This window comes from Rhineura floridana, chromosome 7 (assembly GCF_030035675.1).
Source record: "Rhineura floridana isolate rRhiFlo1 chromosome 7, rRhiFlo1.hap2, whole genome shotgun sequence".
In the NCBI taxonomy this organism is placed as follows: Eukaryota; Metazoa; Chordata; class Lepidosauria; order Squamata; family Rhineuridae; genus Rhineura; species Rhineura floridana.
The window spans coordinates 99,353,782-99,375,836 of record NC_084486.1 but is presented as its reverse complement, the minus strand read 5'-3'; the positions used below and the strand labels follow the sequence as shown (position 1 = coordinate 99,375,836).

At 42.2% G+C, this 22,055-nt stretch overlaps 1 protein-coding gene across 1 annotated transcript in view; it reads left to right on the top strand.

Moving 5' to 3' along the window:
- Nucleotides 1-12,573: 12,573 nt before the first annotated feature.
- The window catches only part of GPC1 (glypican 1), a 294,033-nt gene continuing 284,551 nt past the window's right edge, over nt 12,574-22,055 (top strand). Inside the window, exon 1 of the mRNA XM_061636696.1 lies at nt 12,574-13,628. Within this exon, the coding sequence (XP_061492680.1) occupies nt 13,469-13,628 (160 nt within the window). The 5' untranslated portion in view covers nt 12,574-13,468. The remainder of the gene's footprint in view (nt 13,629-22,055) is intronic.

The window sequence follows — 22,055 nt, the reverse complement described above, 5'->3', positions numbered from 1 at the left end:
AGTGCATGTCAGAAACCACTGAGATTGTGCTGTGTGTCCTCACCCCTGGCCTCTCTGCACCTGCTGGTCCAGCCCTCTCCTCAGCCTCCACACATCGGACCAAAGAGAAAGATAGGATTTCTCCACCTGTAGAAATACAGTTAAGAGTCCTGCAAGATGAGTTTTCCTGATCATGAGGAATGGACTACTTGCAGAGGATGAGGGCAGGGGAGGTAGGCACAATCCCATACCTCACCCCATTGCTCTCTATGGAGATGAACATGAGAAGGAAGGAATGGCAAAACTTAACAGATGGTAACAATCACTGTAATGGGAACAGTGGTGTAGTTGTCTGGGGTCTCAGGGGGTCTTAGACCCTTTACTTTTTTGGGAGCAGGGTTCCAGCAGGGTCCCTATGTCTCCAGCGTTCTACAAGCCAATCAGTATGAAAGGGGAGTGTGTTAGCCACTGAGAAGAGTCTTCTAACATGCTTCATTGGCCTTTTCTGCTGATTGGAGTCAATCAGAAAGGAGGTGAACTGGCCACTGAGAAGACTCTTTTCAGTAGCTGGACACTCTCCCCTTTCATGGTTATTATCTCCTAGGGATGTCTATTGTTGTGGGAGAAGGCGTTAACAAGGATCTTATTCTCAACCCACAGCAAAAAAAGTGGGGGCATGGCTGTGACTATCATGGAGGGACCCGGCAGTTCTGAATTTACCACTACACTACTGAATGGGAGTGAAATATAACTGTAAAGACTTGTTATAATTATTGTGTTCCCTAAATGCCTGTCCTGTATGAAAATACTACAGATAACCATTGTTTCAAGGCCACGTAGCTTTTATAAAATAGAATCATAATGTTGGAAGAGGCCTATAAGGCCATCGAGCCCAACCTCCTGCTCAATGCAGGCAACAACAACAATCTTACTTTAGAGGTTAAAACAAAGTTGACAGAACAAAAGAACAGAGGATGAGGCAGAACTCAACAACTACAAACAATCTAATGTTTCATAATTTAATTTCACAGTCAATAGGCAGTTCAAGAGTTGTAGATATTGAAAAAAATATATTTAGAGAAGGGTGGTGGCCTGACTGCACGAAGTTCTGAAAAAGAAAAACTCCATTATACATAGTTTTCTCAGCCCATTCAGCCAGATCAGCAATGACCTATGAAAGTATACATCCTGACCTGCACCCTTCACTCTGTATCACTACATGGGGGCTTCTGTTCCATTTTCATTTCTGTCCAGCAGTACATAGGGGGTGAGTTCAAATTAAATATCTCACCTTTCAGAAAGTTGGCTCTTTTTCTAAGGGCTTTCCAACCCCCCCTTCCCAGAGCTTGTATCTGTTTAATGGTCTCGTGATCTCATCAGTGCCATGGCTGCCCTGTAACCTTTTGCCCTTGCACTACATGATTCTTTCCTAAATTGTTCCGTGTTGAGACATCAGTGGGGGAATATCAACATTATTATAAAAGAAAGCATTCTCTCCCAAAATGTCAATCTGGGTGAGTCATTGCACCTGACTGGCAAGCTTTTATAAAACAGTGATCAGGGATTTGAAAAGTTCTGTGTCTTATTTTATCCACAGTCAGGTTTCTATGTAAAACATACTTGTGGAAAAAATATAGTCTGGCATTCACTGCAGCAGTGACTGTCATGCTAAACTCTGCTTAGCCACAAGGGAAAAACTCTAGCCTTGGGCAAAAATTACGAGCAATTTAACATTAATGCCATGCTTGAAAGCTACCTTGTAAAGCTGAAGGTAACAATTTGAGATGTGCTGGTAAAGTCAACCAACTCTTTTTCCTGACTTCTGTGTGTTTCTCCCTGTTTTCATATAATGTCTGTTCTTGGCAGAAGGGGAATTGGATGTCGACACCTGCTTTAATCTCAAAGCTTTGAGGCACATATTCTGCTGTCTCTTGCAAAATCCAACCTTGTAAAACATGTACTGTCCTGGTAGAGAGGTGTATCCCCCCTCATGCTTTTCAAAACAGAAATAGGCAGGGGAAATTATATGGCACCTGGTGGAAGGAGCTAGTTGGCCATTATGAATATCCAAATCACTCAACAATTGCTCTAGCAAAAGAAGAGAAACAAATCTATGGCCACCAGCAAAATGGGGCATGAATTCAGGATCAGTATGAGTTAGACAGCCCCCTCTGTCTTGCCCCCCACAAACCACAATTGAGCTTTCTGTGCATTCACACACGCACACATCCTACACACACACCCTAGTCCTACACCCTAGTCCTTTCTGCCTTCCCCAAAGAGAGAAAAAAGCATAACCTTAGAGAATGGAAAGGGCATAAAAAGTAGCAAGAAGGACTTTCACTTTCATACAGATAAGGCCCTGTGAGGCTTCCGCTTGGCTGCACATAATGTGTATGGGTCAATTCCTGCTGGAAATCATGGAACGGAGTTCTGATTACAGACCCCATGATCCCCAGCAGAAGCGTAGTGGCAAATTCAGAAGTGCAGGGTCCCTTCGTGTTAGTCACAACCCAGCCCCCTTCCCCTTTATTTTGCTGTGGGGTTGAGAATGAGATCCTCGTTAATGCTATCTCTCACAACAGACATTGCTAGGAGTGAATAAGCATGAAAGAGGAGAGTGTTAGTTACTGAGAAGAGTCTTCTCAGTGGCTGACTCATCTCCTTTCACTCAGATTGGCTCGAATCAGCAGGAAAGGACAAGGGAGCATGTTAGAAGACACTTCCCAGTGGCTAACACACTCCCCTTTCATCCTGATTGGCTCGTAGGATGATGGAGATATAGGGACCCTGCTGGGATTCTGCTACCCAAAATGTTGGGGGCCTAAGACACCCCCAAGACCCTGAACAACTACACTGTAGGGCGGAAATGATGCTTTAGAATGCAACTTGCTTTAGGCTTTCAGAAGAATCTGAAAACAAGCTTCTCGAAGCCATTAATGGTTGGCAAGAGCTGTGGCTAGCTGCAAGATGTAAATAAACTAAGGGCCCAAAGAAGCCTGCTGCTGCTGAGGATGTAGTTACGCTGTGGAATGTTAGTTCAATACCAAATGGACCATTGTTGTGGAAGCCTTAAAAGGTAGGCAGGAAGCAAGACAAGAACTTTGATTGTCTTACTCTCTCCGTCAAGAACAAAAAGCAACAGGACTCCTGACTGCAAGCACATACAATTATTTCAAGTGCCATTACAATGGCACTAATCCACTAAATCATCATAACATGTGGCTACTCTATCGCCCCAGTTCTTCCACCTATGCTAAGGCATCTGTAATCACACATTGTAACCTTACCCACCCAATTGCCCTTAGTAGACTTCTGCCAAAATATTACACAATATCATTTGGAAACAATTGTTGATAATTTGGAAGTGTCAGGGCTTACTGTACTGCTGCTCCTGCACTATATTTGAGGTATACAGGATAGATAAAGGCTCTGCCTTTATTAGTCCAAGCCTCCCAGCATCCTCTGCAAAAGGAAGGACAAAGAGGCCATTGACAAGGTGATCAACACTTGCATTTAATTCTTGGAGTATTTGGTCTCTGAAGGGGATTCTGAGCCTGCCTTTCTCTCTGGCTTTTTAATGCCATCTGCCCTGCATGCTATGCCACTCTTTCCTTGATTTGGCTCTAAGACCCAGATTTGCTTTTTGCCTTGTACCTGTCCTGGGCTTGAACCTACCACATCTCTTGTCCAGACCAAATCCTATAATGCCATCTTAGATCCAAACCTGAAAGGAGTCTGGAAAATGCCAGACCCTGTCCCTGATGGTTGGAGCTCTCTTAAGTGCAAGAGATAAATGATAAAAGTTTTATCAATCTTTCTGTAAGTATGAGACAATAATTAGAGACAACCTGATGACTGCACATTATAGAACAATGCTTATTAGAGAAACCGTATGTGCCTTCCCTAAATCGTGCAGTTGAAATATGTGAAATAAATGTCAGATAGCAATAGCATTGAGTACTAGGCTATGTTACGAATAAGCAGTACTGTTCTTAAATGTAGTAGTATAAAAGGCAAAATGTGAATATGCTCATTTCAAACTACATACATATTTGTACCAGCTAAAGGAAAAGCAGTGTTTGGAAAAGCTGTTGTGAAATTCTCTCTAACCCTTTCCTTTGTATTTTGCATTACCTACTGGGAGGAAGGGCAGGATATAAATCTAATAAATACATAAATAAATAAATTTAACATTCTTTCTCTTTCACACACACACAGGGGGATCAATCTAAATGCCTATTGACTAGACAGGTAGTGTTACCACAATCAGGACTGTACAACATGAATTCTGTATTGCATGCACTATGACTATGTGCGACCTACCAGGCCACATATTGCACCCTTGCTAGTGCATTATAAGTCCCCTTATTTTTACAGCTTAAGACAGGCAGAAAAGCCAGAGGTTTATAGAGGACCTTGCAGAATGCAATACAAGACCAGTGTACTTCATGTAGTCTTGAATAACCAGCGTTTGGTAGTCAGTAATACATTGTCTATGAAAAGAAAGGTTATGCCCTTGGCTACCATGGCTTTCAGCCACTAGTAGAACTGTTTTACATCTATTCACTGATGCTTTTCTTTTGAAAGGCCAATTATGCTAGTGGTGTAGCCTTTACTGTTGTGCATTAATATAATTCAAAGTGTTAGTATAATTTGCACAACTATATATATTATAATTTACATGAAATGCTGACAATCTTATTTATGTTTCTGTCAGGCAATTGCCAAAGGGAAGGTCTACATGCAATAAAATCTTTTTCCTTCTTTTTAAATAATACTTGAGAAGGTATGTAATTGTCCAGGTTTGCTGGGCTCGGCTCTAGTTTATTGGCACTTGTTGATGACATCTCTTGTCAGTAACAAGTAATTTTGCCAGTGTCAACAAAGTTTAATAAGTGTGAAAGTCCATTAGGATGAATCAAAGCCACTTAGAACATCTACTAACTATAATCAAAGCACTTGCTGGAAGCAGGTTTCATCATATGTAACAGTAAACATTTGACAAGAACCTAGGATAATTGCATTAGTTACATTGTTGTGGACTGAAGTGTTGAAGTGTCATAAACTGTAAGCCATTGAGTCTAACATCCCTAGGCTGCTTAAATCTCATTGACTAATGGGTTTAGGCAACTAAACTATGAACAGGATTGCAATCCTACTCTTTAGTGTTTGCCTTTAATGATACTGAAATTACGATTCATCATTATGATTATGATACAGCTTAATCCTATACATGTTTACTCCATATATTCAGTGAGGTTTACTCCATAAGAAGAATGTTTAGGATTGCAGCCTAAATCACTTCAGGAAATGTTGATGAGTATAATAATGAAAGCCAACATAGCAGTGCCCTGCCAGAGTCTGTGCATGTTCATGTCTAAGTTGGTGTGAAGAGTCAGCAGGGTCTTGACCTGTGGTTCACAGCAATTATGCTCTGGTACCTGACCTCCTGCTGAAACAGAATGCTATTTAGTATGCTATTTTTGCTGAAAGCCTGGCAGTCTGGACTATACTTTGGGGCTTGAGGCTGTTAAAGCAGCAGTGCCAATCTGCCAGAGCATTCAGTCAGCTGACTCCAAGGGCCAGGCCCTGTTCACCAGGCCCTATAACACACTAGCCTCAGAACTTGCTCCAAACCACATGCTTACATTAAGCACATGCTTTCAAAATAATGCTTACAATTGGCGCCTCTCTCTCTCTCTCTCTCTCTCTCTCTCTCTCTCTTTAGCAGTCTGGATTGGGATCACAGTGCAGGAGGACGGGTTTGTATCCTTTCTCTCATGCTATTTTCCCATTGAACATTGCCCCCTTCATCATTTTGACCTGAGGGAGTATGCATCTGAGTCTCTGCAGGGGTGTAACTGTGTGTGTGAGATGTGGGGAGGAAGAAGGGCTTTGGAAAAAGGGTGGGATAATGGAGATCTTCTTCTCTCTGACCCCTTGGCCTCATCACATTTTGTGGGTTCCTATTTCTTGCTATGGATATTGGCCTGTGGTTTAAGGTGCTCATGTCCTTTACAGAAGACAGTCCTCCATTTGAAGGAGTCCTCTATTTGGAGAGTTCTATGGTCCAAATCCAGTTTAAAGATAAAGAACCCTAAGAAGGGAATGCAAGGACCTTGAAACTGCCCATCAACACTCAGCGCCTAGACAGCAAATTGAGCAGGTATACCAGTCACTTGGTCATTGTCTGTCCCATTATGGTAAAATGTATTGTACCTTCATTTAAATTATAATAATTATTTCTAAATTTGCATCTATCCATATGTTAGTATATGCAAATTTTATGCAAATCTGTTTCACTTTTCTTGGTAATGCATTTCCTCATTTTTGGATGTGTTAAATGACCATCCTGTACTTTTGAATTTGTTAAATGACCATCCTGTTGGATTATCAAAACACTCTGAAAACAAAGGTTGAAAATCAGTGGAAACAAAATGGAATATGTTGTTTGATAAGCAGAGGCCTGCTTAGATTTTTACAAGTGTTTGGGGACATTTTTCCATCAATGAAATTCATTCCCCAGTCATAAGATCCATTCAAAACAGTAGGCTCTGCTTCTAACTCAGGTTTTTAGAACTGGGGTATAATATACCTACATATTTTATAAGTATTTACCATTGTAACTGGCTCTTACACCTTGTAAATTAGGCACTGCTTTGACAATGTAAAAACACTCCTATGCAGTTAATCATGGCTATCTTTTTCAGATCTCTCAAATTAGGTTTCAGATAAATTGTTCCATTAAAGTTTTGATATGAGCATTAAATATTTATTTCCTTGGTTGTTCCCTACAACAGTTTCTTCAATGACCTAAAATCTGACAACTATTTTTATTTATTTATTTTATTATTTATTTCTTAGATTTATATCCCGCCTTTCCTCCCAGCAGGAGCCCAGGGTGGCAAACAAAAGCATTAAAAACACTCTAAAACATCATATAAACAGACTTTGAAATACATTACAACAAAACATCTTTAAAAACATCTTAAAAGCAATTCCAATACACATGCAGACTGGGATAAGGGCTTTACTTAAAAGGCTTGTTGAAAGAAGAAAGTAGGCACCGAAAAGATACCAGAGATGGTGCCTGTCTAATATTTAAAGGGAGGGAAATCCAAAGGACCACTACACTAAAGGTCCGCTTCCTATGTTGTGAGGAATGGACCTCCTGGTAAGATGGTATCTGCAGGAGGCCCTCACCTGCAGAGCATAGTGATCAACTGGGTATATAAGGGGTAAAACGATATTTCAGGTATCCTGGTCCCAAGCTGTATAGGGCTTTGTACACCAAAACCAGAACCTTGAACTTAGCGCAGCAGCTAATGGCTAACTCTTTTTGTTGCTTTCATATTATTTCCACGGTACCATTTAGGCAGATTGTAAGATGCATCCATGGATAGTGGAACAAAAAAAGCAAAAATGTTCTTTCTACCCCCTTCCCATTGCTTTGTTTAACCCCTATCTCATATATTGGGGCAACATTCCTTTTTGTCCCAATTGCCCTGAATGCATTTCACAATCTATCTTGCACCTTGGGATGCTAATCTAATTATGTCTGAAAACTCCTACATTTCAGCTCAAGATGGTTATAAACCGCAGACCTGGTATGCAATTTCATAACTCCTAGATTTTCCTTGGTCTCCCCTTTGCTGCCATTTTGTTTAAAATCCTGCCTGATGTTAGAAACTTGCTCACTATTTTGTGACGTTTTGATTCGCACTCATAAAGGTATTGCCCTACTGTGGATTTTGCCATTTCTCTAATGGAGCAACATGCTTGCTTATGTTCTTAATATGAATAGTTTCCCCAATGAAGAGTCATATGTGGCTCAAAACACATTGGGGTGTGTGTTTGTTTCTGAATAAAGATATCTTTTCATTCTTTCTGCTGTGTTCAGTTTGAAAGCTCCCTTTTTGTTGGACTACATCTTAATATAGACCAATAACTCTGATGAACAAAAAATGAATATTCTCTTGAATGTGTGCACAAATGCTGTCAAGAACCATAGCTCTTCATTTGGACAAGTGGCTATTTGGTTGAAGGTGTTAGTGTACTGTGATATGGATGCTGTTGATAGAGACAATTTGATTTGCTCCATCTTTTGATCACAACAACTTCAGAAATTATTTCTATGGGAGTCCATAACAATTGGGCAAAATACGCCTTTTAAAACAAAACATTATTTTTGTTTTTACACTGGAAATGCCAAAAATATTTGATGGTGAATAGCATGAACTTTCTTTTCCCTTATCATGCTTCTCTGATGCACTATATAGGCTGATGCAGTCAGTGTTCACAGTCAAAACATTATTTGATCTAGTGCTGAACTAGGAGTGGGGATATCTTGGTTCTAATTTCCACTCAGCTATTTAGCTCAGTGGATGACCTTGGGCCAGCCACTTTCTCTAACCTACATCACAGGCTTGTTGTGAGGATAAATGAAGGGAACTATGTAAACCACCCTGAGCTCCTTGGAGGAAGGTGGGATAAAAATGTCTAAATTAAGTCAATTAAATTTAAAATCAAAATGTACCCAAATCACACAGTGAATTAAAAGGAACACATGGCTTATACACCAGTTGCTGGAGATGGAGCTCATACAAAATGTTGGCAGCATTAGAGAGCCAATATTATTGCAAACAATAATACAGCCCTTTGCTTAAATGTTCACATGGTGGCATTGGCCTGGTTTGGATGCAACACTAAATCATAGTTTGGCTTCACATGAATAAACCTTGACCTTGCTTGTGGTTAGCAAGGAGAGACCTTAACCGTGAACCCAGGTTCGGACAACTTACCAAGCCAAACCTTGGCTTAGCAGCACAGCTCAGCATAACCCAGGAGCATAAAAGTCTGGGGAGGAGCATAGTGGCTGCAACAGGAGTCCACATGATGCTGGTAAACCATAATTTAGCTTATGGTGGCATGCAAACCAAGCAATAGTTTACACTAACCACAGGTTGGCCTTTTCGAACAGAATGATAAACCATGATTAGTATTGAAAAGGAAGCTGCTGTTTCCAATTTCCGCCTTGTGGCTGCATCAGAGGAGAGGAAGACAGGGGGAGTGCATGCTCACAGGGTCTGATCAGGCTTGTTCAGGTAATGCTAAACCACGGTTCAGAATTACATCTGAACTGGGCAACTGAGTTATATTGTTTTCTACATGCTGTGTTTGATAGCAGTGAGGATGTTTTATGGGACAGTGAGTGGAAATCTGCCACAAAAAATAGTTTATTTTCCTTATTTCTATAGGAATCAAGGGTGGGGAACATGTGGCCCTCCAGAGGTTGCTGGACTGCAACTCACATCATTCCTGACCATTGCTGGCTGGGACTGACAGGAGGTGGAATCCAACAACATCTGGAGGACTGTATGTTCCCCAATCCTGACTGAAACAATACTACTTTGCTTATTCTAAGAAGCTAATTATGGCTTAACTGATGATAATCATAGCTTTTAGCAAATCAGAGCTTTTAGCAAACATGCTCATATCCTGATAATCAATGCAGAGGACTATGGGTAGGGCAGCTTCTATCGTACACTACACATACCTAATTAGGAATATGTCTCTATGATTTCAGCAGTTCCAATGCCTATGGCTGTACAATTGCAGTCTTATATCTAAACCTAAATATATTTGCTTGGAAGTAAATACCATTGATTTCAGTCAAACTTGCTTCTGACAAAGCAAGTATGAAAGCCTCAACCCTGTCATTTGAATTATGCCACAATCCACAAGTCATATTTTTTCCAAAGCCTAGGCTTTTTGTACTAATATTGTATTTTTCCTCCACACGCTTCTCTGTATGCTTAATTTTTCTGTCCAGGGCTACAGAGTTCCATGGAAATCATAGATTTTTTTGTTTGTAATGTCTGCCACCTCCTTGTTGTTCTCTCGCCCCATTCATATCTTGTGCCAGGTGCAATGGCCCCTGTTTATCACCCCGTCACATTCTAATGCCTGAATCAGCTCTTCAGGAGACAGCATTTCCCCTTAGTGACTGACAAGCAGTGCTCTTTGTGGCCGGATGGATTTTCTGTCTCTCTCTGTCACTGGCTTTCTCTTTGTTGCTTTCTCTCTTTATACACTTCCTTGTCTCATATTCTATTTTGCTCACTCTCTCTTTCTATCTCTCCCCCCCCCCTTGCCCCATTTCTCCTATGGGTCTCTTAAATGAAATTACTGTTTCCCTTAAATGACTTCAGGTTGCTAAAATCTACAAATTAGGAGTCATTTCTTTTCTCTTTGTTCACACTGATTACCCAATCTTATCCAAAATACTGCTCTTTCAAGAACTTGAACACCCTTTTCAGTGTGAAGGCGGTGTAGAATGATGGAGCCACCTTGGAATATTTGTAAATTTGAAAATAATGCTGGCCCAATGATTTTGTGTTAGGTGAGGGTGTGCCTCCAGAATGTAGCATGCACATATTTATATTATTATTTTATTTATAAAAATATGTATGTACTGCCTATTACACTAAGGCTGCAATCCAATACATACTTACCTAGGAGTATGTCCCATTGAACCCAATGACATTAGCATTGGCACTTGTCAGATCACAGAGATGAAGCTGTTTTATAAAAAAAGGGGGACCACTGCAGAGAAGTCCCTCCCCCTCTTATTATTCAGGGTGGAATAGGTCAGTAAGTACATAGCTAAGGGGGGGGAGATGAATAATTATCAAAAATACCATGCCTACAGTTTATGGATTCCCAAATTTTGTTATAGTCTAAATCAAACAGTCAAAGACCCCCTAGCAGTAATGATTGACAGCCCAGAGCCAGACCAAAGGCAATAGTTAGCCTTATGCACAAAAACCAGTGAGGCACCTGCTTCCTTTCCTCTAGGACTGATGGAGAACCTACTAGACATGCTACCTTTCTGTGAAACTTGTGACTTGTCAGAGAGAAAAACAACTCTTTGGGGGGCCTTGCTCAATGGGTTTCCTGTTTTGTAAGCTACCTTTGTTTACCCTTTTCCTCTTGTTATTTTTCAGGGCTAATATTTTGCCCAAGTCTTCCCAACCTGGAATAGCCAACATGTTCTCTTCCCCTCCGGGTCACCTCTTTTTGCGATAGTGCTAAGATTGTAAAGCTTGCTTCTGGTGTCTGAACCCCTTGGCTTCAGAGGAGAGATATCCTGAACTACCACTGACATTTTGAATCTCTGGATTTTAGTTACACTAATTAGCTGTGTTTCTAGGCCTCAGCGAGGTTATTATCTGTAACCCTGCAATCCTCTGCATATTGACTCAGAGGTTACTATCCAGTGGAACTTACTCCCAAACAAGCATGCCTAAGATTGCAGCTTTAATGTACAACTGTAATTGCACAGAGATAACTCTGCTCTCCCAGAATAATATCTTAAACAAGCAACTCCCCATGGTAAATTATGAGTCTGCTTGCAAGGAGCTGAAGCAAAGACACATTTGACTGTCTTTTTGGCAGAAACCTCACAGAAGTATAATTTGCGGCCAATTGCACTGGTTCAGTACAGCCCTGCTCTAAAGGCACTGTAGCAAATTGGGCACCCCGTAGGGCCAGGCTGTTCTTGTTCTGTATGTACCTCGTGGTCTGTCTTTCTCACGACTGCTATTGGAGCAAAGCACTTATTGACACATTTGGGGAAGGAAGAACATCTTGGAGACAAACCCACTCCTCCGGCTTCCCTCACCAGTCCTATTGTTTTCCTGGCTAATGTTTTTTTAGAGCCACTCCTGAGCGGAATCAAAGAAGCTGGGCCTAAGCATCTTAAGTCAGTCAATCACGATTTTAGCGGGATGTGGCGAGGCTGAAAAAATAGCATAGCGGCGCGCTGCCTGCCTGGCTTTCAAGCCTTTGGAGATGCTTTACAGCGAAATCTTTTTGAGTTACGTTGCTCGATGCTGAGATAGTGCTGGAGATCACACCAATATCCCCGCGTATGCGTGTGTGTGAAGATTCGGACTAGCCTTCATCCTGTACTATTAATAAAGCGCCCCAAGAAAAGTCCAGCAGTAAAGTAGTAGCTTCGTACGGAGGCCACCTAATGGAGTTGGAAGGCGAAAGCTAGCTTCGTCTGCTAGCCATGCAACGGATAGGCGAAAAGGCTCTCGCGGTCTTCTTTCGCAGAAGGATGCCGGCCACGTGAGCAAGTCGCTGCTTAGAAGCCCGACTCTGGCTCTCCAGCTGCACTAACCGATTCTACCCCTTCTGTTTTCCTTTCTGCCAGGCGGTGGCTAACAAATGCTAGCCTTAATTCGGTCGGCAGAAGAAAGAGAGGGAGAGAGAAAAGGAGCGTTCAGTAAAGAGCTTCTTTCCCCAATCCGCAGCTGACAAAAAGTTACAGGATTGCCTCCGATCGCATCATGCGGCTGCTGCTTTGGTAAACCCGCCGACGGCCTCCGGAGAATCCGCGACGCCCGCAACTCTAATTCAGACAATGCCAAGCAACGATTTTTTTAAAGAATACATCCCAGGGCTGGGTATGTAGCTAGAGAGGGGGTGGAGCTTTGATTTGAGGAGGGGGAGAAAGAAGCTAAGCTCTTCTGTGATTGGCTGTCTGGAGGCGTGATGCCACGTCCGGCGGGGAAGCCCTGCCTTGCTGTGTAGAGCCGCCTCTTTCGGGGTCTGGCTTTCTTTGCAGGTGGTGCTGCTCCTCCTCCTGCGCTGGCCGCCGCTCTTCGCCGGCTGGCTCGGATGCACGCGTATAGAGAGGCGCGCGCCTCGCGCAGTTCTTTGCCGCTGCCTGCACAATCGGCTGTTCCAGGCCGGCTAGCCACCAGCTCCTCCTCCGTCTCTTTCCAGCCTCAAACTTTGCCCACTGAGGCTTGCAATCGTTTCTATTTCTCTTTGGCAATCTCAGCAACTCCCTCTACTCCGCCTCTGGGCAAGACCTGAGAAGATGCAGCCTCTCGTTTAACTACACAGTAGTCTGAGGATTCTGTGTGCTGTATAACTACATAAACAAGGAGAAAATTGGATCGGTTCTTCTACGCATATCTCCCTCTTATATACACCCCCCTCTCCTTTTTTAAAAAAATATCTGCCTTGATCGCGGCAGCCGGCGCGCGGATTTAATTTCCTGAGATCTTCTTGTGCGGGCTGTTCTTTAACGGCTCCCTGAAGTGGAAGCTCCGGCACCCGAAGACCGAGGAGCGCCCTTTGGCGGTTTCCCCCTTCCCCTCTTGGACGTGACTTGACCCCGCTGTTTTCTTGGCCACCTTGCGCCCCGAGCCTCCGCCTCCGCCGCTTCGATTTGCTTGGGGATTGTATTGTTCCTTACCCACCCCTGGGGGGCTTGCTTGTTGGAAGCGGAGCTGGGAGGGAAGGAAGGAAGAGGGAGGGGATGCCCACGGGAAGGTGGGACTGAGCGATCGGGTCTTCCTCGCCTCTCCGCAACCCGCTGGATCTCTTGCCTGGAGAAGAGAGCAGGGAGAGCTTGAGGCAGCGGCTGGAGGTTCTTTTCGGCGTAGGGTTTTCGGGCTGCGCTGACAGGATGCGTTTCTTCCCGTGGGGATTTTGGCTGCTGTGTGTCGTCGCGTCCTCCTTGGCTAGGAGTGACGGTGGCAACAAGCCCAGGAGCTGCTCCGAGCTCCGGCAACTCTACGGGGCCAAAGGATTCAGCCCGAACGGAGTCCCCCAAGCGGAGATCTCTGGTGAGTAGGCGCGTCATTGCTGCGATCATCATTATCCTTTCCCGTTTCAGCTTTTCTGCCCCGGGAACTCCGAGCCCCAGCTTCTTGGACGGGGAACCATCCGGGCTCCTTTGCGACAAAGCTCAAAGCGTGCTGGTAGCCAGGATTGTTACGGGGATGCCTGGTTCAGGCAGGCTGCTGGGCTTTTGGTGACTACTCTGAGCAAGAAATGAGAGGAGCGGCACTTAATTGAGCCCTTTTATCTGTAGCTTAGTCTTGGGACGTGTGAAGTAATCCCTAAATAAGAGTCTTTCTTCGAGCGTGTCTTTCCTGGTGCCAGCAACTGTAGACAAAACTCATGGCCCGGGCTCCTAGAGCAAAGGTGTGTCTTTATAAAGGTTTGATTGAGCCCTGGTGTTTTTCATGTTAAAACTTGGGCACTGGATGCAGGATCTGCCCCTGAAAGGGATGTTGTGTACATCCCATAGTTGATATCCCGTATTGAACACCACCCTGCTTTGTGTTCTGAAGGGTGGGGACTAACTCTTACTGATGCAGTTTCTATAAATCATCATACATCTAAGAAACCATTTTGATGTTGGTGTTTTAAGTGATTAATTTAAGGGAAAGCCTGGAGGCCCATTCCTTATTCTCATTCTCTATTCCCACCTCCCTCTATTCAGCGCCTTTCCATTTTTTCCCTTTGTGTCAGCCACAGCTTAACCAACCACAGTATTTCCTGGAACTTGAGTTTGTGTCAAGGCGGTTCTTGCAAAACCAGCATCTGCTGAAGATTTTGTTTTTGAAGGGAGTGTTGAAAATCTCTCTGTGTGAGACATTTCCTTCAAACCAAGAACCCGTCACCAAAACCATCATTCCTAGTTCCACCACTGCCTCAAAATGTGCAGTGCTGCCTGAGTTTTATTTATGGTGTAGAGATTATCTTGTCTTCTTGCACTCCCCCCCCCACTGCTAAGGGCTATGTGATGTTGGGGGCGATCTGCTTTTTTAAATAATAATAAAAAAGTCTGCCCTTAGCATATCACTGCAATGTATGGAGGATTTGAGCCAGAAGTGTGGCGTGGATAATGAAAAACTGTTGCGATTAGTTCCAAAGTTAGAGAATGCGACAAGGTAATAAGAGAAGAGGTGGTGTGCCCTGTCCTCTTTTGGGAACAAAGTGGCTTGAAGATCAGTTGGCAATTTTTTTAAAAAAAGTGGGACACACATGGACAGCTGTTTGAGGAGGTTAGCTGAAGCTGCAGATAGAGGTAGCTCCTGAAAGTCTTTTCCTGAATTTAATTTGGTTATTAACTTACAATAAAATATGCATTTCTTCTGTATGTATGGCTTTCCTTTTTTATGGATACATTCAGAGGATTTTTTTTTCTTATTATGTCCATAAAAACATACAAAATATGTAAATACAAAGGTCTGATGGGGAAATAGCAAATTTTAACTGACTTTGGGGAACTTTCTTATTGAAACGTAACAGTAGGTTAAACTCAGGGTAGGCATGATCAAAGCCAACCCACGGAAACATTTCATTAAAATTATTCCCTACAGCCAATTTCTAACAATGAGTTGTATCAAATGTTGGTCATAGTTAGAGTAGACGCATAGAAATTAAAGGACAAGACTAACTTAGGTCCATTAATTTCAGTGGGTCTACTCTGATCAAAATGATTTAGATTCAACTTGCATCTAAATAAGTTTGATTAGGATTGTTGTTTAGCAGTATATCAGGCAGACCTAATAGTTTTGAAGAAGCAGATATGTTGGTTTTACTTAGAGTAGGCCCACTGAAATCAACAGAGCTAACCTAGCCATGAATCTGAGTATGACTGATGTTGAATACAGCCCATTGTTGCTTTCAGTCAAAGATGATGAGCCTTGAAAGAATGGCTCCTACAGAGTGGTTTCAGTTGTCTTCTTAGTTTGCAGTTATCCACAGTACATCCTGGCTCCTCAATTTCTTTAGTGCTGAAATATTTTAACTTTACTGGTGAAGCACTGTTTAAGGAATAAATATGTTTTTAACTTTCTGCAGTGTGAGGCTAGTTGCTCTCTAAGGCTGCATTCTTGTGTATACGTGATTGGGAGTAAGTTCTTGGGAAATCAGTGGGACTTGCTTCCCAGGAAACATGGTGTGGGACTGGCCTGTGTGTCTGGTATTTGCAGCTGCTTATTCAGGGTAATCAGACAGTTTGAAAGGGGATTTTTCCCCTTGGCCATTTAAACTAGGGGTGGGGAACCTGTGACCCTCCAGATGTTGGACTCCAGCTTCCATCAGCTTCAGCCAGCATGATCAGGGATGATGGAATTGCAATCTAGCAACATCTGGAAGACCATGGCTTCCCCATCCCTAGTTTAGTCAGACAGCTTAGTTTGGACAGCAACAAAACCAGAAGTGAAAAGTCTGACGTGTGACTTTAATGAATATGAGTCAGCAGCAGTATTAGCAGAAGACTGAACTCAAGTCTGTTTGGGTGAAATGAAATAACAGTACCATAGTATTTGGTATTTGGTATAGCATATGGTCGCTTATCCAAGCTCTTATTCCTTCTGTTTAATGTGGCTGCTTAGATGCCTGGTTACTATGCTTCATGTCCAACCTCTTGACAGCTGAGTGCACTGAAAAACAAGGCAACTTAGATAACATTCTTGTTTTGAAAAATGTATTTCCTGAACACGCGTGTATACTGACTGTTTGCATTAAAGCATATTGGTTTGTCACTAAACAGACTGCATTTATACAGTCTAGGAGCATAATCCTTTGATCATGTGCCTACATGCCCTTTGCACTGCTGAATGATGTCTGAGATTTGTGAGCCTTCTCCCTGCTCAGTCTGATTTATAATTGGGCTCAGCAAACTGAGCTATTATTCTACCCCCCCCAAAAAAATTGTAGAAAATAGCTTAGCTTATTCTGAGCTTAATCATGAATCCAGTTGGACCCCATTGCACACTCACTGACATCAGGAATCCAATAAGGACAGTTCCCATTCCCAGTGAACTCCCCGAGGCCCTCTTAAATTCCACCTTTTCCACCCCAGCTTACCTGGTGGTTGCTGCTCTAGTGGTAGGAAGAAAGAAGGAATTCAGGGATAGTTGCCCTCAAATTGAAAGAAGCATTTTGATCTACCAGAGTTCATAATCCAAGTTTGGAAATCACAAATTTCAGCAGCATATGTATTGCAGTAAGCTTAGAGCAACGAGAGAGATATTTCTGTTTATCCCTCCCTGTACATATGAAAGGATATGAATCAGGGGTCTTCATTCTGCTTTGTTTTGGTAGCCAGCCAGAATTTATGCTTGCCATCAACCTTGTCCCTTCTCAGGAACAGAGTGGTAGGATATGATGGCACCATATTGAATCTTGAAAGGCTTCCCTACTGGGCGGTTGAGGCCCAATGTGGTACTGGGAAGAGTCCTTATCTAGCAGATGGGGAGCTGGGGAGGTGTTTGTTGATCTGAGGCTCGGCATAAGGTCACTGACAACTCCCACACTTCTCCAAAGCTTAGAGAATAATGTGGATCTGTCCAGAATAAAAAAAAATGCCCTTATTGCTGGAAAATATATTCGTGCAACATCAATAATAAGGAAGATCACTTAAATCCAGTTTTAAATCCATTAACTTTTAATTTCTAGATTATTGGAATAATAACAGTTAAAAGTTATGGGCTGGGCTAATTTTAGGAATTGCTGTTGTGATATCTGAAGAGCATATATATAAATGACCAGGGTGTTAAACTATATCAAACTCTGTCTTTTGACAGCATGTAGTAATGAGCGGTGAAGTTACATAGATATCATTATGAAAGCTTGTAGAAGTACACAGTGGGAAATGAGAGAATGGGAGTGTAGTGTCTTCTGAGCCATCTGCTTAGAGCACTGCCAGCTGCGTACTTTAAAAGGAATTCTTCATGTTCCTAGTTGGTGGTTGCCATATGTACTTGGTAATTGGTAAGAATTTAGAAAGTCACATCTGTGTTGTGCTAATATCAATCTAGTGACTGCTATATAAGAGTCAGTGTATTTTGCTGGAACATGTGATTTGGATACTGGAAGGTGACATGCAGAAGATTTTATGGTGGGGATTGCTGATGTTTTCAGGTGCAAGAGCTGCATGTAAATGTTTTCACGTGGCAAAGCGCTGAGATGGTCCCGTAGACATTGATGTAGTTCGATTCCTGAAAAGCCTTTAATGATATTCAAGGCTCCTCAGAAATCTTAGTAGTCTTTGACTAAGTGAACAGATCATTTTATAGGTTGGTTATTGGCTAAAGGTGGGATTAGGCGGACAGTTTTCACAACAGAGAGAAATGAGCAGTGATGTCCCACAAGGATTTACATTGAAGATGGTGGTAATGAATGATTTGTAGTCAGCAGGGTACAGTGAGGTAATTAAACTTTCTAATGATATCAAATTATACAGTACTGCTCACCAGCAGTCTGGCTGCTGCACTGTGCACCAGTTGCAGCATCTGAACTGTCTTCAAGGGCAGCCCCACATATAGCACGTTACAGTAGTCAACCCAGAACAATCGGTGCAGGCGATTCTCCAATACCACCTCCACCAGCTTGGTCAGGAAGGCCGCTGGGCAGTTGGGTGGGTGGTACACCAACAGCATTCCTTCTCAGTTTTTCTGACCCAACATAAAGTCCAAACCCTCATACTCAGTCACAGAGTAGATAAGCCTCTTGAAGAGAGGGATGGAAGCTATGGACAATAGCAGCTCACCCTGCTGGTCTGGATTGGTGCACCCCAGAGTACCTAGGTGGACAGAGCTGAGTCAGCACAGGGTCTCATAGTTTGTCTGTCCAGATTCCAGGGATGCACACCTTCATTTATATAACACATGTAGACTACCGTTTAAATTTTCCCCATTTTGAAAGGAGATGATAGAGCTGGAAAAAGGTAAGTGATCAGGGTTTGGAATTCTTTCCATGTAAAGAGACTTACAGTATACTCTTTGAAATGCTTACTCAGAAGTAATAGCCTTTGATTTCTATAGGATATACCGCACTTGTAAGGCTGCAATCCCATGCACACTTACCAAATTGGGGAATCTTAATTTAGAAAAAAAAGGACTATTTATAATGGAGGACATCATGCAAACTGTATGGAGAGAACATATAGAAATTCTTTCAGGATACTAGAACCCAGGATCATCCTGTATAATTGCATCCTAATATAATAGAATGGCTAACTGTTTTGTTCTGGGCTTCCCTATGGCATCTGGTTTGCCTCTGCTGGAGTAGATGGATATTATACAGCCACAAGAGTGGCTGTATACTATAGCCAGCATGGATTTTTCGCATTCCGCCATATTAAATTGAAAATATACCACATGCCATTCTGTTGCTTCCTATAAGCTCATTTCAAAACAAAAACTTACAAAACTTATAGTCCTGAACTCAGAAATGCTTGCTTAAGAACCCTCTAAGTTTTTGTGGCAATACACAAAATGCTGCTTGCATAGAATGCCCTCCCTTGTCCTTAACATGGCTGCAACCATATCTATTCAGAAGTAAATCCTATTGAGTTCTATGGGGCTTAGTTCCTTAGTAAGCATGTTTAGAATTGAAGCCTTCAGGGGCATCCATCTGTGCTCCCATCTAACATCTATGCAACACTGGGCTCCTTTCTTCCTACAGTAGCCTTCTGGTGATTGGCCTGGCCTGAGGGCATGTAAACCCTTCTTGCCAGAAGCAAGTAAACTAGATTAAATGTTCCCTATCCATGCTCCCTAAACTGGTGAGAAGGAATGACCTTGTCACTTCAGCTGGACCTAGGAACACCCTCTTTTAGGTAAGATTTCTATCTTAATTTCCAAACAGATATTTTTTTTTTATTGGTATGCTCCAAGCAACCGTGATTGATACTTAATATATCATGCTTAATGATGCCACTAGGGCCCTCCCCATGATGTCACTAGGACCCACTCCCCATGGTATCTCAGGTTTTGGGATGCCTCCGACCTGGCAACCCTAATTATGACTTATTTCAAAGTGACTCCAGTTTAGTAGAAAAAAATAGGTTTGATCAGTATCACATTCCAATAAACACAAAATCTATTGGGGTATATTGGACCCCACAAAGTTAACTTCTGACAAGTTAAACTTGCTTAGATAGGAATCATCTCCCTAGGGCAAATTTACTCCAATGGATCCGTTAAGTCCTTTGCAGTGGATGGTGTGTGTCTGTGAGCACAGGAATGTACAGATTTTTTAAATATAAAACCAGAAAAAATAAACTAGTACTCTTGAAGTGATATAACCATACAAAAATGGTAACAATATCCATGCAAAATGCAGGTTTTCCATAACCTGTTTAGAGAAGCTGTTGGGAATAGACTGGTGTTTGGTAGTTTAACTTTCCCCTTCATGTCAATAGACCCTGGATAGTTTAGTAAGTTACATTGGGGTGGAGGGGGGGAGTTAAGAAGAGATGAAAAAACCACAGGGTAATTGTGCTTCAGGTTTCCTAAAAAGATAAAAGGGGAGGGGGTAAAAAAAAAGGATGATTTGCAGATATTTCAAACAGCTGCTGAGGTCTACACCAACCCCATTACCATTATCATCATCTGTCACTTATAAAATGCTTGAAATGTTCTAAGTGCTCTGTAGAGATTAAAGCATAAGACAGACCCTATCTTCAGGCTCACTATATAAAGGAAAAAGGAATGAGGAGGGAAATCCAGGTACACTGAAGGTGTGCTCTATTGTTGATGCTGTTACCCTCCTGGTTATGCTGGCTTCTGATCGTTACTCATGTTAGAAGAGGCACTTGTAATGTGAATGAGCATGCTGGACCGTGCAGGCTTTATAGTCACATTATAAATCTACTTGAAGCAAGAGTTCCTTTCAGCCTTGTGTATGAAAATGACTGCCAGGTGACTTTGTGTTGATGCTCTGAACAAGTTAATAGCACTTGCTGTAATTCCAGAACATTTACAGTATATTCTGCACATTTTAATCTCCATTCTTAGTTATGATTTAGCAGAGGATTATGACTAAGAAGTAAGTCTGTTCTGCTCAGCAAAATGCTTTAGAATGTACAAGCCTGTTGAGAGAAAGAGAGAGAAACCTGTGCCAAGACTGTTATCACAGTAATTTTTTAAAGATCTGAATAAATAGAAGAGTCAAGCTTCCCGACATTCTAATGCTCACACTTAATAATTGTTATATTTGCACTGGTAATGTTAGGACAGTATATTTTCTCCAAGTGGAGAACATAGGTGGGAAGCATGCTGTTTGCCCATTATTCCAGGACTTTTGAATATTCACAAAGAACATTCCCAGCTTTCCATGGCAGGCAAAACATTCCCTAGTGTTAGTGGAATACTTGCCTGAAGCAAAACTGCATGATTATAATTTGTTGGCCAATTCCAGTATATTTTCACATAGTTGCAAATTTCATCTCAGTGGGGTGAAACAAAAATACCCTATAAACAGAAGAATCTGGTATAAATGGTGCTGAAAGTGCTCTGAAACAGAGAAAGAGGACATGCGTATGTAGAGGGAAGATTGTTTTTAAAACAGAAAATGTGGCAAATTGATTTGATTGTAAAGCATTTTGTGTGAATTTTGCCAAACTCATACACTGATCCCCCCCCCTTAGCTATGTGCCTCCCATTTGCATTTTCTAAGGGCCATTGGGCATCCTCTTTCATGGGCAATTGGCATCTCCAGAGAGTTTACAAGTCTAATTTTCAACACAGTTTTCATAACCCTTTTGAACAAGAGTGAATATTGCCAACAAAACTGTATGATTTCATCTTTTTAAATAGTTTGTTCTAGATGAGTCCTACAGAGATTTACTATGATGGAGAATTTCAGGGAATGCGAATCTTTCCAGTGTAAAATGAATGGAAGAGACAAAATTATATAGATTCTAGGTCGGGGTGGGGAAACTTTTTCAGCACGTGGGCCACATTCCCTTCTGGACAACCTTCTGAGGGCCACATGCCAGTGGTGGGCATGGTCAGAGGCAAAAGTGGGCATAGGAACAAATGTAAAATTTACCTCTTCAGTGTGTGCACTCTTAGGCACGCTTCTCTGGGAGCAAGCACTATTGAACACAGTGGGACTTCCTTCTCAGTAAGCAAGCAATGAATCTGGATGCACACTTCTTCCATGTTAATTGTGAGAATATTGTGCAATATTATGATACAAGACAGAACTGCTTGAGAGTATCAAGAGAACACGGTTTATTGTCAGAGGGACATGGCTGATTTGCATGACTATGTGCAGTGAGCCACAACCAATGTACAGCTTCTGACCTGAGGAGATGTGACAAGCCCACCAGCGGGTGAATTTTGTAGATATCAAAGAAACATTGCTTTTCTCAATTAGATTTTCTTGTTTGCTTTTGAAATATCAACTGCTATTTACTTGTCTGCCTTGTGTAGCTGTTTGCTTGCAACATTAGGGGTTCATCC